This window comes from Neoarius graeffei, chromosome 2 (assembly GCF_027579695.1).
Source record: "Neoarius graeffei isolate fNeoGra1 chromosome 2, fNeoGra1.pri, whole genome shotgun sequence".
In the NCBI taxonomy this organism is placed as follows: Eukaryota; Metazoa; Chordata; class Actinopteri; order Siluriformes; family Ariidae; genus Neoarius; species Neoarius graeffei.
Window position 1 is genome coordinate 116,617,461 of NC_083570.1, and position 18,180 is coordinate 116,635,640.

Below are 18,180 nucleotides of genomic sequence, written 5' to 3' on the forward strand. Positions count from 1 at the left end.
TTTCCCCCGTTATGTCTACACGGACCATAAATGTCCACAGGACTGAAGTAAATTGAAGTAAAACTCCATGACCAGCAAGAATTTTACAGACTGTGCAACTTAAGGACAAACAGGAAAGTGCACTTACTGTAACAAAACATTGTAAATAGTTGGCTAACATAACAATAGCAGTTGAATAAATAGATGAGTGGATCTTTAGATCTTGCAATTACTGGTATTTACCAAGGATATTACCAAAGTGCTAACTCTCAGAGCAAAGTGTGGCAAATATAAAAATGCACACTGAAAAGATCAAAAGTGAACAGATTCTGTGACTGTGTGTGTGTGTGTGTGTGTGTGTGTGTGTGTGTGTGTGAGAGTCACGAAGTCAACCAAACCCAGAAAAACACCACGGTGACTGGAGCCCTCAGTTTCGTCTTTGCCTCGTAGAGCTAACTCGAACACTCCACAAAATTTCACGCATTGGATGAGCCGGTTTAATATGTGCCTGTTCTTGCTCACCTCATTGTTGTGGCGGCGAACTGCTAGCCTGTAGCCCTCATCCAGTTGTGTAGCGATGTTCACTCTCCCAAAAGCCGAAAATTTCAGGCAGCTGCCCATGCGAATCTTTGATGACTCATGTTTTTTTATTTTCTCCAACAAATGATACATGTCCGAAACTCCAGTGACCGTCCAAGCAGTGTTGTCCGTGGAGCCACCTCCAGGGAGGAAAAGTAAGCAGGGGGAGCAGAAAACCGCTGAGGCGTCCTCGCAGCCAGCTCACCAGGATTTGCGCTGGGACCATGTTGAAGTAAAACCTCGAGTATATGATTTCCCCCCTTTGTCGAAATTTGTTTTATGTTTAGATTTGGTCGAGGGGGTCCAGCTTGTTTTGTTGCCAATTTAGCTCGATTTGATCACTGACTAAATGGAACTTCTTTTAAGGACCGCACTGAATTGCTTTCCGCATCCATCTCACCTCAGAAACTGAGCGGATCGAACACAACTTTGCCGCGCTTCGCAGTGACATAAGCACGTTAGGGCAAGCCCCCCCCGGAACCCCTAGAGATTGCATTGAAGTGTCAGCCAGGAGAAAAAAAATTATATTAACATGGGACTCTATCAGTGAACTCTTGGGCAATTTTCAGCGTGACTGAAATCGCCCCAAAAGGGGCGGTACTCTAGAAGCAAGACCACCCTGATTGGACAATGATACCCAGAGACAGATTAAAACAGCCTCAAGCAGTGCTGGTGAAAGTTTTTTTTAAAAAAGAAAAAAAACTTTTTTTTTTCGTTTTGGCAGTGCGTCGCCCAATCGCCCTTATGCACCAGCCGCCCTTGCCACAGTCCATGTTTCCCCAAATATCCAGTCCATCTGTCGCAAACCCATAGCCCATGCTCTCAGCAACCCACCCCCTGCCCAGGTCCAACCCCATAACTTTGCAATTTGTGCATTACAAGCATTTTGGTACTTTGGCACTATGACCCCCCACATATGCACACAGGCAGACTCCTGAAATTTACAGGTGCTTTCACAATAGGCCTATATTGTAATTTAACCATTGCCTAAATATATTGTAAATGCGGAAATGAAGAGTTACAATTTGAAGACAACATTGAATGTCTATTTATTTCTGTGTTCAATCAGTTTAATCAACAACATTTACATCCAAATCCAGCAAGGTCCTCAGGGCCCTACACTGAATATTAAGCATCTCCTAAATGGCATCATAAAAAAATGAAAATAGAGGGTGAAAATCTGAAAAAGTGGAATGTCTATTTCCATCCCTTTCCTATAAATTTAAGCAAAATAAAATCAGTTGTGACATCCAAATTCAGAGAATACACAAGATTAAGAAATGGCTAGGCTAATATGGCTTCACCTATTACAAATTAAGTCTTTTTATCCTTTAAAACGCAAAACTCTCAAGAGTCATAAAACTGAGGATATTATCCAATCCAATATCTTATTTACCATCTGTACACACACACACACACACAAAAAACAACACATAAAACGAGAGCTCCAGGGCTCCAGCATCGTAATTCGCCCCGAGGCAAGCCGCGGCGCTCCGCTTAGGTTTCGTTTCTATCCCGGGCTCCAGCCCGACTTTGGACGCCCGTAGCTCGGGCAGGGGAGGTCCCAGCCGCCCCACACTTGGCAGCCAGAGACCTCTGCCCTCCCCCCAAAGAACCAGTGCAGGCAGGGCGCACTAGCCCCGCGCCTTGGGACGTAATTCGCCGCGGCGCTCCGCTTAGGTTTCGTTTCTATCCCGGGCTCCAGCCCGACTTTGGACGCTCAGTAGCTTGGGCAGGGGAGGTCCCAGCATCCCCAAACTTGACGCACCACGCCTAGCACACTACAACTACTAGCACGTCGTGAGGAGGGTGTGGCCAGGGTTGCCAGATGTGACTGATGATTTCCAGCCCAAAAAATGCTCAAAAACCGCCTGGAGGCACTAAAACCTGCCTAATTTGAAAACCGCCCAATCTGGCAACACTGGGTTTGGCAGTCAACAGGCATAGCCAGTAGGCTACGCAGACTGTGCTAGACAACATTTCCAAGACAACTCGTGGCGATTTACATTTTATTACGGCACATCAATTTTATAAAGATAATCGTTGAAACACTAGATAGATTTCCATGACTTTTCCAAAACTTCTGAACAAAATACTTTTTTTCCATAACTTTTCCAGGGCCTGGAAATTTAATTTTAAAATTCCAAAACTTTTCCAGGTTTTTCATGACCGTACGAACCCTGGTTCCATTTTCATAAATATAAATTAGACACGAGACAGAAGATTACCACAAATATTCCATCTCATTTTTTCACAGATTCAACCTGCAATTTCAGCCAGTCTTACTGTGCACCCTGCTGCAGAACACACGTATGCAGATAATGATTATCAAGACAAAGATGGCACACATTACGATCATATTTGGAATCCAGGAGGTCCTATTCCTTTCAGGCTGCTGTGATTTTGAGCCCTCAGATGGAGGATCCTTATTGGCATCATTACCTAAAATACATACAGAAGCACACAGAGATATCAGTGTAGTGCTGAGGAACAGAAAACAGGTCCTGTCAGAAAGTGTATAGAACACCAGGCTACTTTTTCATCTCATCTCATTATCTCTAGCCGCTTTATCCTGTTCTACAGGGTCGCAGGCAAGCTGGAGCCTATCCCAGCTGACTACGGGCGAAAGGCAGGGTACACCCTGGACAAGTCACCAGGGGCCTCATGTACAAAGACCTGCGTGGATTTCCCACTAAATATGTGCGCACGTCAAAATCGGGAAATTTGCGTACGACCAAAAAAATCCGGATGTATCAATCAGTGCATACGAAGGTTTCCACGCACTCTCCTGTTGTACATCCCAATCAACGTGGAATTCGGCGCACATGCACGAGCCCCATTCCCTGCCCCGTCTCCTCCCTCAATTATTCCACACTGAATATGTTAATTAGTATAAATAGACCTGCAGTAAGGCCTGCGTTAGGTAAAAGACATGGCAACTTTTACTAACGCGTTAATGTTAATTAAATGTTAGAAATCTCGCGTTAATCAAATTAACATTTAACATTTATTATTAACATTAACATTTATTCGCGTTAATCCCTGCCTTTAGCACAGTGTAATAGAATTCACATACATCACTTAATTGTTCTGTCACTTCCAATTAAAGTGATGTTCAAAGTGTATGCTATGAGACATGCAACGGTCACTGATTGTATGCCACTGAATGTGAATGTAGCCTATACCAAGATAACGGTATGATTCGCATCGTCCGCAGTGCCTGCGCTACAATGAGTGTCTATTTGAGTTACATGGGTTTTGAAAACAAAAAAACACCTTTAGTGCTCTAATGTGTACATTTTTTCAGGGACACCCTGTATTTGAGGAAATGTCTTCCTCTCTTAGTAGGCCCAATATTCCTAGCCACATGTAACCAGAAATAAAACATGTGCACATATTTTCCACAATAGGATTTTAATGACAAATGTATTCTAGCAGGGTGCCAGGGAACAACAGGAGGCCCCCAGTCCATCCCACCCGAGCAGGAAGAGGACCCCCAGCCGAGCGGATCCAGCGTCACTGTCACCTGCGCCCCTTCTCCACCGCCTGCCCCTGTCGCCGGGTCCACAGGCCGGGTGCTGATGCGCGTGGTCCTTGAATCGCAGGGGGAAATTTTAAAGGGGATAGAGGCAATTAACGACAACCTCGAGGGAATCCGCGAGGAATTGAAGGAACTGAATAACACATTAAAAGAATATCTTAAAAAATGAATGGTGTCCTGTGTCCCGTCTGTCTTTACCTTTCCACATTGTGGCTATTAAGCGCTGCCGGGTTTGTATGCCATGTCGCTGTGGCACCTCGTTGTGAGGCCCAGGGTCTGGGTCCTCCGGCAGGTCTCACTCCATTATTGGCACGCCGTGCCGCTGCGCCACATTGTGTAACACGTCACACACCGCGGTTGTATCTGATTTGTACGCACTTGGAAATCGTTTCATATATTGATCTTGGTAATTATGTGATAAGGCTACCTCACGCAACATCAACTAATAATATTTCAGTCTGACACCTCACGGCAAATGCGCGAGGAAGATCTATTAAGCTAGCTGCAATGCATGGTCCTGCATGTGCATTCTTTAATTTAATTAATTAACCAATAGTCAATGGGAATAATATCAAAATGATATTGCTGGGGTTTCTCATTTCCCGTAATTACAATATGGAAGGGATGGTTGATGGATCTGTTGGCATTTACCCAACAGTCTCGCATTATGTGTCTTGACAATGTCGTATGACTGACATACATTTCAATTCACGCATCCTGATGTTCCGATGCATTTTTGGATGCCTCTTATCGCCATGTCATGACTCTTGACCGAGTAGGCCTAAATGTAGTTGCGTTGCTCTGCCTCTAAGTGTCGCCAAGTACCAAGGTGCACCAGAAATGTGCGTACGCCAGCCATGAGGTTTGCGTAGAGTACCGCACTTTTCCACGCCAAGTCAATCTTTGTACATACGAATGTTTGCGCAGAAAGTGACGTACGTAGCTTTTTTGTGCGTACGCAAGCTTTGTACACGAGGCCCCAGGTCATCACAGGGCTAGGCTACTTTTTCTTATATATATTTTTAGGCCGAATCCCATTTCACCCCTTGGACCAACCCCTTGGCCCTTCCCCTCCATTTTGCGCGTTCACGTGAAGGGGTAGGGGTATCCCAATCCCAGTTAACGCGGAGGGGTAGGGGAAGGGAGAGGGCTTCTGTACCCCTCCAAACGGAGATTTTCCTGGAGCTGACTCCGAACGAAGGGGTTTGAGTGATTTCCCACAATGCCATGCGGATTTCATAAAGATGGCGGTTCCCGCGGCGAAAGATTGTCATAAATGTATTTTCTCCATTATTTACGTGTTTTAAGTTGTTATCCAGAGGAAACACGCCGCTTGATTCGCTTTCGAGCTGAGAATGAGCAGCGATTTCTGAAATCCAAGCTGCTGCTAAAAAGCTTTGGGAGTGAGTATTGTTTTCGGTTGCTTGACTGCGTACGTTTTGTTCTGTTATTCTCGCTTTTATTGTTTACATGAGTGTTCTGACACCTCATTCTGTCGGATGTGGTGCACGAAGCGCCAAAGATATCCCATTCAGTGGTGTTGGTTAACAAATCACACCCTGCCAGCAGAGATTTCTGCCTCTGACTGTAGCGGCTGGTCGCAGCCAATGACGCATTTGGTCGCGTTTTGCTAACGTAAACGCTGACGGAGGTACGCGATGACGTATGCGATCATTGAAGGGCTATCCCAATACGTAAGGGTTGAATTTCAAGCCCTATCCCTTGCAGCTCAGTTTCAAGGGGAAGGGCCAAGGGGAAGGGGGAGGGGTAGAAATTAGAATTGGGATTGGGCCTAAGTGAGGAAATATCCCTTTGTCTCATTTCCACAATGATTGTAGAGGATCCCTCAGGATTCTTGACTTGTCAATTGCAAGCAAAAGTAAAAATGTTTCCCTCCAATCTTCTCCTTTTTGCTTGAGCGCTGCTGCTCCGTTTCTTCTTTGACTGCTTGATTTTGTTTCACGCGCACAATCCACTCTCTCCGCCTCCTCCGGAAAAAACAACCTTCTGGTTTCGCACACACAATCCACTCGCTCCGCCTCTTCTCCTCTTCCGGAAAAAAACAACCCTCTCGCTCCGCCTCTTCTCCTCTTTTGGAAAAAGCCAACCCTCTCGCTCCGCCTTTTCTCCTTTTTCAGAAAAAGCCAACCCACTCGCTCCGCCTCTTCTCCCTTTTTGCAAAAAGCCAACCCACTCGCTCCGCCTCTTCTCCCTTTTTGCAAAAAGCCAACCCACTCGCTCCGCCTCTTCTCCTCTTTTGGAAAAAGCCAACCCTCTCGCTCCGCCTTTTCTCCTTTTTCGGAAAAAGCCAACCCACTCGCCCCGCCTCTTCTCCTTTTTCGGAAAAAGCCTTCTTCCTGAACCGGTCCCGTTGTTACAGTTATTGGTGGGACATGGCGATTCATTTCCGCCAGTTCGTTCATGGCGGTCAGTTCAGCAAAGAAATTCGTTCGTTCAGTTCGTTCACTCGTTCATTTTGATGACGTCACACCAAAGCGGCACAACAATGGCTGTCGTCCGAAGTTTAGTTCATCTTGAGTGAACGAGAGGCGGCAGAGGTGCCATCCACAATAGATTTTCATACATTACAATGTGCTTGAGAAAAAGATGGAAGAAAAACATTATCCTAGCATTATCTGAAAAAGACTACATAAACAAAGCTCTGAAAGTTAATTAAATGTAGATGAGAATAAAGCTGTTTTTATATTTATTATATTTATTTTAGTAGAGCCATGGTCTGCCGGCTATGCAGTTGTTCTCTCAAACCCATTAAGCAAAAAAAAAAAATTGCTTATTTAACAGCAACACTCATTTCAGAGAATAAACAACTTTACAAGTCATCGTATTCAGCGAACAGTAGCCTGCGATGTCTCTCTGCTGCATTCATGATCATTCATTGTTTGGCCTGGTCATGGACATGGAAACGGTTGTTATGCACGAACATTGCAGACTGTTTCATGCAGTTGTTCAAACCCATTAAGTAACACCCATTTTGCTCATATTCAACAGCAACGCTCATTACAAAGAACAAACCACTTTATTACAAATTGCATTAACATTAAAAAAACGAACACAGTATGCCGCGATCTCCAGAGCCACGTTCTTCATTGTTTATCACAGTCATGGAAACCGTTGCTATGCGCCCAGCCCAGTATGGCAGCAGGCAGGCTGGCTGTTCGTTCGTTCGCGAACTGCTGAGCTCGTTCGCTGTGAACTGAAATGTATTGCTGAGTGAGAGCTCTAAATTGTAAACTAAAGACCTGGCATGTGTCAACGCTCTGATAATAGGGCTCAGATAGCCCTTAAAGAAGTAAAGTGGCGCTGCTCTGCACAGATCAAAATGCAAGTTGGACGCCCTTCTGCTACTGAACAGATCCTGCTGATTCGCCAACGACCGAGATTCAGCGACCGCCCTGCTGCCAGCGAGCAGAGACTGCTGATTCGCAAACGACCGAGAACGAGAGGCAGCGCGAACTAGTTCTAGTCGTTCACTTCGAAGACTCGTTCAAAAAGAACGGTTCGTGGGGGCGTCGTGGCTCAGGTGGTTAAGGCGCCATACCATGAATGCGGGCGACCCGGGTTCGATTCCGGCCCGAGGTCATTTCCCGATCCCTTCCCGTCTCTCTCTCTCCTGCTCATTTCCTGTCTCTACACTGTCCTATCCAATAAAGCTGCAAAAAGCCCAAAAAATATCTTTAAAAAAAAAAGAACGGTTCGTTCGTGAACGACACACCACTAGTTACAGTTCACTGCACAACAGTAAGGCATGGGGGTTTTCTTTGGAAATTCCTGAACGCACGTCTGCACTCAAGCCGGACAGCAATGTCAGTAACCGGAAGTGGACTCAACTCAAGCGGTTTGTTTGGCTTCAATGATGTCATGCGCCGAGTGGTCACGGAAATAGCCGAACAGAAATTCACCATGATCCACACTAACTTATTTTAATTATTACTTATTAACAATACTTCTTGGGACCAGAAAAAAATTACAGAGGGTTTTTTTAACATATAAAGTTTCAAATGTGCATAAAATTAAAACCGTTGCCTATGAGCTTTAAACTTTGTGTCCTGATGTGTGTCATACTCAGGATCATCTGAGACTAATCCACTTACCAGAGACTGAGAGTTTAACTTTCTGGACCAAAACAGATTCCTTTTTGCGTTCCACGAGCATGAAGCTTCTGTAGATGGCTTCATCAGTAACACTGACGTTCCTCAGCACCAGAGAACAGTTTCCTTTAAGCAGCTCATCCTCAGGAACATCCACACGACCCTCATATCCTTCACCTGGAAATGACTCTTTACCCTTTTGCTCAAACACCACCTTAGAATCGATATACCACTCAACATCAGGTGTTTGGATGGACGGATCTCTCCATTCACACGGCAGGACAGCTGTGGAACCCACTCGAGCTGATATGATCTGCATGTCTGTAGAGATGAGAAAACCTTTTAGGAAATGATCTTATGTGAGGAACATTGTGCTTTTATTTGTTTTATGAAACTAAATGCTTGAACACACAGCTGTTGAACCAGAAGATATAAAGGCAACAAATAACCTGAGGAATTTTTCATGATTCTTCTTTTTCATGCAAAATGAAAGATGTGAGTATAATGTAGTATAATGCAGGAATATAACACAGTAAAATAATGTAGTTTTATAATGTAGTACTGTAATGCAGTAGGATAATACAAGAGTCGTAGTATAATGCAGTAGTAATGTTGTGGATTAACTCAGAATTTTAGATGTTAATTTTTTGAATATACAGCAAAGCAGTTTTACAGTAAAGAACGTCTTTACATACGGTGTCTTGCAAAAGTATTCATTCCCCTTGGTCTTTGTCCTATTTTGTTGCATTACAAGCTGGAATTAAAATGGATTGTCGGGGGTTAGAACCATTTGATTTACACAACATGCCTACCACTTTAAAGCTGCAAATAGTATTTTTTTTTATTGTGACAAAAACAATAATTAAGATAAAAAACCAGAAATCTGGAGAGGAACTACAGCATCTTCCTCAACTCCTGATAAAACCTTTTTATGGCTCTAACAGGCTTTGTGTCTTTGATCGACCGCTTGCTCCGCCCACATGAAAGTAAAAACCTCTCGCTCAGGAGTTTAAATTGTTGCGTCCTGCAGGATCTCAGTCCTGATGCTCACCTCTAATCTCAGCCAGATCCCTCTGAACCTTTCTGACAAGCTTTATCAAAAATAAAACCCTGCACCTCTTACTGATGTCTGTGTTTGTGTGTTTTTCTAACACATCATCTGTTCATTCTAAATAATGTATTAATGCGTCCCTGCAGTAGATGGAGCTGCTGTTCCTTATTTCCAGCTCTGTGATCTGATACACTGTGACTTCTGTAATTAGTTAATATTTTACACTGCGGAATTGACTTACCAACTGAGAGTTTAACCCTGCTGAGTACTTGTGCTGGGGGTGCTTTAATTCTGTCCACGTGTTCCACCACAAAAGATTTGTAGACACCATCATCAGTGATTGTGACGTTCTTCAGCACCAGAGAACAGTTTCGTTTAAGCAGCTCATCCTCAGGAACATCCACACGTCCCTCATATCCTGGACCTTCTGCTGTACCCTCACTGCTTCGCTCAAACACAAACGCATCACCGATCTTCCACCGAATCAGTGATGTTTCTGTGAACACATTCTTCAGGTTACACGGTAGGGCAACTGTGGAACCCACTTTAGCTGATACAGTAACGTGATCTGCACTGATGGAGCCTGTGGAGGGAAACATTACAATCTACATTATTTGTAGCATTTATTTTTTATTTGTAGCATTTTTTTAAATTTAATGGTCAGAAATGATGTGCTGTTGGTCCTATAGAACCTGCTCACTCACCCACACAGGCAGCGAAACATAAGATGGAAATATAAAGGAGAGTCATGATGCCTGTAAGACTCATGTGGAGTGTTTACAGAGTTTCTGAAGCAAACAAACAAGCAAAAGCAGGTTATAAATAAAAGTGTCATTACATCTGCCTGATTTCACACACAGTTGTAGAGATATTACACATTTACTACATGAGTCATGATTTAATTTCAGAGCATGTTCACCTAAACCCAGTGATTTCAGCGCTCTTATAAAATTATTCCTCATCACACCGTACAAGATCCCAATAAACTCTGCTCTGAAATCTACAGCAGACTGTGTGAGAGTGTGTGTTCTGCACGTCAGATTATCTGATGAAGATCCTCAAGCCATAGGCCTGTGATTAAAGAAAGTTACTACATTCTTCTTAGATCATAGCGATAAGGAAATTAGCTCATGCAGAAAACAGACTCATATAAATACAAACTAGTGCTCGGTGTCATAGTGGCGATTTTATGCCCTGAAAAAAACATCAGATCCCTTTTATTTAAAATCCCACGTGTTTCTATGTGTCTCACAATCAGCTCTGAATCTGTTCCATCAGTTCGCCGTCCTCCTCTGGTACCCCTTTTCCACCAAATCAGTTCCAGGGCTGGTTCGGGGCCGGTGCTGGTGCTGGTTCACAACTCGTTCAACTTGCGAGCCAGCTGAGAACCAGTTTTCTTTTCCATAGCTCGCGGTGCTAAGGGAAGCCATGTCATTACGTCGCTGTATACATCAGTTACGTCATTGTATACGTCAGTTACGTCACTGTATACGTCAGTTATGTTGCTACGTTTGCATAAACCTTGGCGCGAATATCGAAGCAAAAACAACACGGAAGAAGCAGCAGCAACAACAACAACAACAACAACAATAATAATAATAATAATAATAATAATGGATGACTTCGCGTTTGTACAGCTGCTGCTTCTCATCGCTTAAAAATGGTGATCTTTCGCGGTCTTGTTATTGTTGTTGGTCTTAACAACTCCACCCCCCGCTGACATAAGCGGTTCTTTCCTCTGGCCCAGCAGAGAGTTGGTGCTACCCTGAAAACCCGGTTCCAAACTAAGCACTGGCCCCAAACCAGCCCTGGAACTGCTTTGGTGGAAAAGGGGCACAGGGTGGAGTTCAGACGAGTGTCAGAGCAGTGCTTATGAACTTCCACACACAGATGCCCCTTTTCCACCAAAGCAGTTCCAGGGCTGGTTCGGGGCCAGTGCTTAGTTTGGAACCGGGTTTTCTGTTTCCACTGACAAAGAACTGGCTCTGGGGCCAGAAAAAACGGTTCCAGGGTAGCACCAACTCTCTGCTGGGCCAGAGGAAAGAACCGCTTACGTCAGCGGGGGGGCGGAGTTGTTAAGACCAACAACAATAACAAGACCGCGAAAGATCGCCATTTTTAAGCGACGAGAAGCAGCAGCTGTACAAACGCGAAGTCATCCATTATTATTATTATTATTATTGTTGTTGTTGTTGCTGCTGCTTCTTCTGTGTTGTTTTTGCTTCGATATTCGTGCCAAGGTTTATGCAAACGTAGTGATGTAACTGACGTATACAGCGATGTAACTGACGTATACAACGACGTAACTGACATATACAACGACGTAACTGACGTATACAACGACATAATGACGTGGCTTCCCTTAGCACTGTGAGCTATGGAAAAGCAAACAGGTTCTCAGCTGGCTCGCAAGTTGAACGAGTTGTGAACCAGCACCAGCACTGGCCCCGAACCAGCCCTGGAACTGATTTGGTGGAAAAGGGGTAAGAGAGAACTTTGTTGTGGACTGACTTTAGTCTCAGTGGAACGAATGTGATGTGGTGAGAACGAGTGAGATCACTGAGTGTAAAGCTGCTTTAACAAATGTTTTTCTACCTGATGCTTTGTTTTATTTGGGAGATACTTTCACTAAAATCAACTCATTAAATCAAATAAACATTTTTAATTTCATTAAATAAACATAAATTAGGTCAAAACCAACAGTAAAATTGCTTAAAACTGCAGTGTGGATTTGTGCAGAATACAGATTTGTAATTATTTATTGAGTAAATGTGTCATTTTAACTATAGATTAACCAGTGCAAGATGTTTGTGCTCAATCTTCTAAAAAGCCACATATTCCTCGCACAACATGTCAATCAGAAATGAATATTAGAAAAGAGGGGAAAATTAAACAGAAGTGTACAGGGTTGGGTTTCCTAAAAGCCTTTTAACACCAAGAGCCTCTTTAACTGCCTCTTAAGAGCCATCGTTAGCTAACATGGTTTTCCAGAACACCACTGGTGCCAAACTAGTCCTTTAGTACACTCTGGTTACGATGGACCTGGATCACTCTTTCACAAGAACGAATCTCTTTACTAAGATCTCACTCACAGACGAATACAGAGAATGCGCATACGCCTCCGAGGGACTCTCACAGTCAACAGGTAGAGACTGTTGTTGAATCTGCTGCCTGTGTTCAATTATGTTTCTTCTATATTGCAAGTATATTGAGTTAATTAGGAAATAAATATATGCAGAACATTATGAATGTATTTCTATGTTATGGAATTACATATGGATATCATGATGTCACATTGATATTGCCACATTTTAATCAAATTTAACTCCATTAGGTGAGTGATTATCTCATTTAGTGTCAGAAATGAGACAAATTTCTGTACCTCTAACATTGTACTATAACTATAAGGGCAAAACATTGCCAACTTGGCATTGTGGAGAACAGTTGAAATAACCGAGGGCGTAATTTTGGGTAGGGACGCTAGGGACGTGTCCCTACCAATATTCAGCCGCTACTGTGTAATCACGATCAATAAAACTGATGTCCTAACCTGAGCAATGATTATATGGCACACAAAGGGTTAAATGTATGACATTGCTAATAATCCCCCCTCTAACGTAGATATACATTCTCTGATTAGCTACCTGTTTCTCGCTAACTTACATGGTTGGCTATCCCAGCTGTGACTCCATCTGCTGTAAAAGCAGCACACTTCCCACAGCAGCCGTGACTACCCGCCCATCAACCCCCCATATCTCACATGTACACACCTGACCTACCCCACGCACCCCCCACTCTCTGTCAGCCTACAAATTGAGCTGGACTTTGATGTCCATGCATGCTTACCCTACGACTTGCATGCTGACTTGAGTATCATGGATGACGGCCCCCCTCCCAAGAAACGAGACATTCCTTTATTCTTCTTCAAAGTCAAGAATGTAAGTGCAGGGTTTCCGTCGAGCTTTAAAAACTCAACAAAATCTTTTTGATATATGGAAACCCTTCATAAAGGTATTGCTGCGGCTCCTTAGGCAGGTTTAGCAACGTGACAGGACGCATCAGAGCTAGGCTACTGCATAGCTGCAGAGAAAAGGAATACTGGAGCAATGTAACTTGGTGTTAGATAACATCCTCGATGAATGAATGTTAAATTTATAGTCCTAATGGTTTTACAGAATGTAAGTAGTCAGATGTAGGCTACTGCATGGCCATGCAGATGTGCGACTTGCATTTCAGAATCAACAGCGTGACAGCCGCTGAGTCTGCTGCGTTCACCGTTTTACAGAAACCTCTTTCTACTACTACTAGGCTAGGCTAGATACAACAAATCCATGGTCCTTTACTGCCACCTACAGATGAATATTGGTAACTGCAGCATGAACATAAAAGAAGTCACAAGCACATCTGCAGTGAAAATCATAACACACGTTACGAACACAGAAACAGGCAACAAAAAGACATAATATGGAAAATGGAGGGGCAACAAAAAGACAAAAAAATGGGGGTTATACTACAAATGCAATACTAATGTAATCATAATCATGCTATAATAGGCAATCACTAAATTATATATCTAAATATCATTTTAACTAAATTTGAGCTTAATTACAGAATAGAAAATGCCACCAGTAGCACCTATTTATGAGTGTCTCAATAAGGCAGTCAGTGAATTTTGAGACACCCCCCCCTTCCAATGTCAAACAATACAGATATTGAATTTAAAAAAAAAACAATATTTAATGCTAAAAATGCTTAAAGTTTTAAATTCTTATTTTCATGTATTTCTGTGGAAGAGACAGAATGACTGCTTAAACACAAATTAGGAATTGGGTGGTGTAAAAGTAATAAATCATCAGATTCTAGCAATGTTGGGTTAGGTGCCTTGCTCAAGGGCACTTCAGCCATGGATGGAGATGTAGGGAGAGGTAAGGGTGGGATTTGAACCTGTAACCCTGGGATCCAAAAACCAACTCCCTAACCATTAGGCCACGGCTACCCTCGTTAATCTATAAGATCTGCATGACATGAAATTATGATTGCTAATGAAAAAAAAAAACGCCTTTCAGAAGCTCTGCCTTGGATCACTTTTGTGTCCCCACCAATGTCAAAATCAAAGTTACTCCCTTGGAAATAATGATGGCTGCACTCCAGCGAATCCACTCTGAAACTCCACTTGTCTGACCAGCAGGTCTAGTTTTGCCCGTTTAAGGCCCTTCTGCTCCTGATGGTGCTGCTCCCTTTGGTCATGAAGGTCTTGGAGTAACTGGAGTGGCTCCTTCTCAGTGTTGAGCAGCTCTCAGCTGGACTGACTGGTCCAGCTCTCGGCCAGCAGGACTCTGACTGCCTGTAGACTGGCAGCCGAGAGGGTCCAGGGGATGAGGAGGCAGTGGGGCCATGTGGGTGGGAAGTCACTGTGGTCTGGGGAGGGGGAGGCAGGTGATGTTTAGATTCCTCCTTCCCATAGACATCGATGCCTCCAGGTCTGCCCTCTGTGGCTGTTTTCCTCAGTATTGCAAGGACCCATTCTTCCTCTTGGGTCATGGGAGCCACAGTGGACACGCCATCACTGGTCACCCTATCCCTCTCTCCTCACTTCTGCTCCCCTCCACTTTGATTGGCTGGAGAAGTCCTACCACTTTTTCCTTACTTCTTCTGCACTCTTGATTAAGCTCTTGATTGGGTGGTAGAGAAATGAGCGGGCACATGGAAAACATTTTACTGAAGTATTTAGCTTATTATTTGCTCATTCTTTCATGTGAACGTTGGTTCATTTAATTAAACAAATACACTTGGAATAAAAAATATTATTGTCCAAAAATGGAAAAATAGTTTAAATTATTTATTATATTTTATATGTCCATCCATCCATTATCCATAACTGCTTATCCTGTACAGGGTTGCAGACAAGCTGGAGCCTATCCCAGCTGACTGTGGGTGAGAGGTGGGGTACACCCTGGACAAGTCACCAGGTCATCACAGGGCTGACGCATAGAGAAAAACAACCATTCACACTCACATTCACACCTACAGTCAATTTAGAGCCACCAATTAGCCTAACCTGCACGTCTTTGGGGGAAACCAGCACACCCAGAGGAAACCTACACAGACATGGGGAGAACATGCAAACTCCACACAGAAAGGCTCCCATCAGCCACTGAGCTCAAACCCAGAACCTTCTTGCTGTGAGGTGACAGTGCTAACCACTACACCACTGTGCCACCTACGGTTATATATGTAATAATGATACAATCAGGGGCGGTCCTGGGGGCGGTCCGACCAGGCAGCCGCCCGGGGCGGCACAAGCGCAGGCGCGAAAAAAAAAATGGTCCCACCCCCCAAAAAAAGGTCCCCCCAAAAAAACCCCGAAAAAAAAAACAAGACGGGGGGGATAGATCTAATGGATAGGAAAAGGTCAAAGCCATCAGGTGCCCAATTCCGGAAGAAAAGGAAAGAAGAGGAGGAGAAATGAGCAAAAGAAAAAGGTATGCTTTATGAATCAATTTCAGTGAGTGACATGAATTAGTGCCCTAATTAGCCTTATATTATTGATGCTTGCTAACATGGTCATAGCTTTACATGGTCGTTTAAACATTTCTCGTCGTGTGTTGTATGTCGCGGACACAGCCCGTTATAAATTTGCTGTTACCAGAATGGCAATGATCAAGTCGTAATGTATTACTTAAGACTCTGTGTAATGTCATAGTAGTGTAGTACTATGGTAGTAAAGTCTTTTTGATGACTAGTACAACGTTCCGCTGGTGGGATTGTGCATATTATGGGGCTACGACAAGTTAGTATATATGTATGTATATAGACTATATATATATATATATATATATATATATATATATATATATATATATATATGTATATAGACTGTTTTCCTCTTACTTCTTTTGCACGTCTTGTTATTTATGACAAATTATAGTGGTTTGCCATTTTTGCCACTTTAAAGAGTGTTAACTTCTTCATTTGTTACTTCTTGTTATTTATGATACACAATAGTGTTTGTTATTTCTTCTTATGTGTACAGTAATATGTATAGGATTTACCTCTTCTCTGTCGTTAGTTCATTTATTTATGATACATGATTGTGTTTTACCATTTTTGCCACTTTAATATATAGTATTTTTAGATCTTTTGTCACTTCATGTTATTCTGTAATTGTGATTGTTTAACTGTTTAGCTTCTTTTGTTATTTATATGGTGCGACTTTAATGGAGGTTTAAGTCTTCTTGTTAATAATAATGGTGAATGGTACTCTATGATAATTCATTGTGCACTCTGTTGGTAAAACTGACTGACTTGTGCAATATTTTGACCATCGGGTAGCGCTGTAGTGCAGTTGTGCTTTCTTAAATAGCTATGGATAGCTGTAATGCGAAGTCATTGAGTCTTTTTGTTTATTGTTTATCTTTTATTGTTTATCTTTGCATTTTTTATTGCACTAGTCATTAAAACTGGAAATTTGTTCTTGAAAATAGCTGTTGTGAGTTTGTGTATGGGGTCGTGTGTGTTCTGGACGAAGTTAGTGTTTTCTTAGGTGGTGGGTGGGAGGTGGTTGTCGGGTTGGGCCGGGGGGGGGGGTGCCAGCAGGGGGTTTCGCCCGGGGAGTAAATCACTCTAGGATCGCCACTGGATACAATATATTTTCACGTTTTAAGCATTTTATATTTCATTGGTTTTTGGTGAAAAACAAATGTGACATCATCGACTGGATTTAGCCACTACTAATGCGATTAGAAACTACATTACGAATGCTCTTCATGAACACGCATGTTGCAGAACTCTTACAAAGAGTCCTTCCTACAAGTGCATTTGGAAAAAACAAGTACAGAGACAAAGTTTGTTGCTTAAGAGCATCTTTAAACTCATTCTTTTAGCCCTAAAGTGTCAGGAAACCCACCCCAGCACTGTTTGGCCATGACGTCAAATGGAAGGGAAAAATGAATGAACAAAATCCAACTAGCTTTCATGAAACAATGCCAGGAGCTAAAATCCTGCTCTGTCACTAAATTAAATAATTTCTGATTATTTTATTTGGTACACAGTAAAGAGAAGAGGCTACAGAAATACATCTTTCAGTGCACATCTGGATCCATGACTCTGTATTTTTCCCTGTAAAGAATAATTCATGGAGGAATCAGGAAGATGTCAGCTTTTATACACAAGTCAGAGTTTACTGGTGATTTTTCTTCTTGAATACTTGATATTTATTCACTATTAGGTGGATGTTTGTAACCTTAATGATGAATTTCTCCCTCTTTAAAAGTAATTCTGACTCAGAAATGAATTATCTGCTCTGAGAGAAAGTTCCCTCCAGTAGGATTCACATTCTACTGTCGGGGAAAAAAACCACACACACTGAAGGACAGTCATTGATCGTTTAAACTATTGAAAAGACAGTCCATAGATTTAAATAAACATCGATAAGAATTCAAAGCTGAGCCTTACCCTGGAGATGGAAGAAGATTTCCTGTGATTTAGAACAAGTTAAATAAATGTTTGAGTTTAGGAGCTTCTGCTGTCAGCCACTATTATCAGAACAGTGCCTGTAATGCCATTCATGCTAGGACACGTTTTCTCTTTCTCGTGTGTTTATGGGAAGGACATACAGGTCCTGCATACTGTGGGGTTTGGAAGAGAATTTTCAATGTGTATTTGAGACTGCTGAGTATCTCATTCCCCCAATACCGACCTAAAGTTTATTTTTATGTTTTTGGTCCAAAAGCAAATATTTCATGGACAGTATGTCTTTTAATGTATTTTAACCTGAAACAAGAAATTGGCCATTTTAGTTTTCATCATGCAGTCACATGTTCAGTGACTCAAACAACCATTTCCTGTAATCCTGCCTTTTGTTTCTGCCTTGGAAAGCACAGTCTGTATGAGTTTAGCACAGGCCATAGAGCAATATCACT

The 18,180-nt window shown here is 42.7% G+C and overlaps 1 protein-coding gene across 1 annotated transcript; it reads right to left on the bottom strand.

The window, feature by feature from the left end:
* Nucleotides 1–1,582: 1,582 nt before the first annotated feature.
* Nucleotides 1,583–17,861, bottom strand: LOC132882144 (butyrophilin subfamily 1 member A1-like). Its single transcript, XM_060915410.1, has 5 exons — nucleotides 17,714–17,861; nucleotides 9,964–10,047; nucleotides 9,501–9,842; nucleotides 8,212–8,529; nucleotides 1,583–3,000 (listed from the first exon to the last, which is right to left on the bottom strand). The coding sequence occupies exons 2-5, from the start codon at nucleotides 10,025–10,027 to the stop codon at nucleotides 2,831–2,833; spliced, it is 894 nt and encodes a 297-aa protein (XP_060771393.1). The 5' UTR covers nucleotides 10,028–10,047; nucleotides 17,714–17,861; the 3' UTR covers nucleotides 1,583–2,830.
* Between the last annotated feature and the right edge of the window lie 319 nt (nucleotides 17,862–18,180).

Coding starts and splice junctions, on each gene's coding strand:
- LOC132882144 (XM_060915410.1), bottom strand. CDS start 10,027: ATGAGTCTTACAGGCATCATGACTCTCCTTTATATTTCCATCTTATGT. Junction 8,530..9,500: donor CAGGGTTAAACTCTCAGTTG/GTAAGTCAATTC, acceptor TCATCTCTACAG/ACATGCAGATCATATCAGCT. Junction 3,001..8,211: donor AGTTAAACTCTCAGTCTCTG/GTAAGTGGATTA, acceptor TATGTATTTTAG/GTAATGATGCCAATAAGGAT.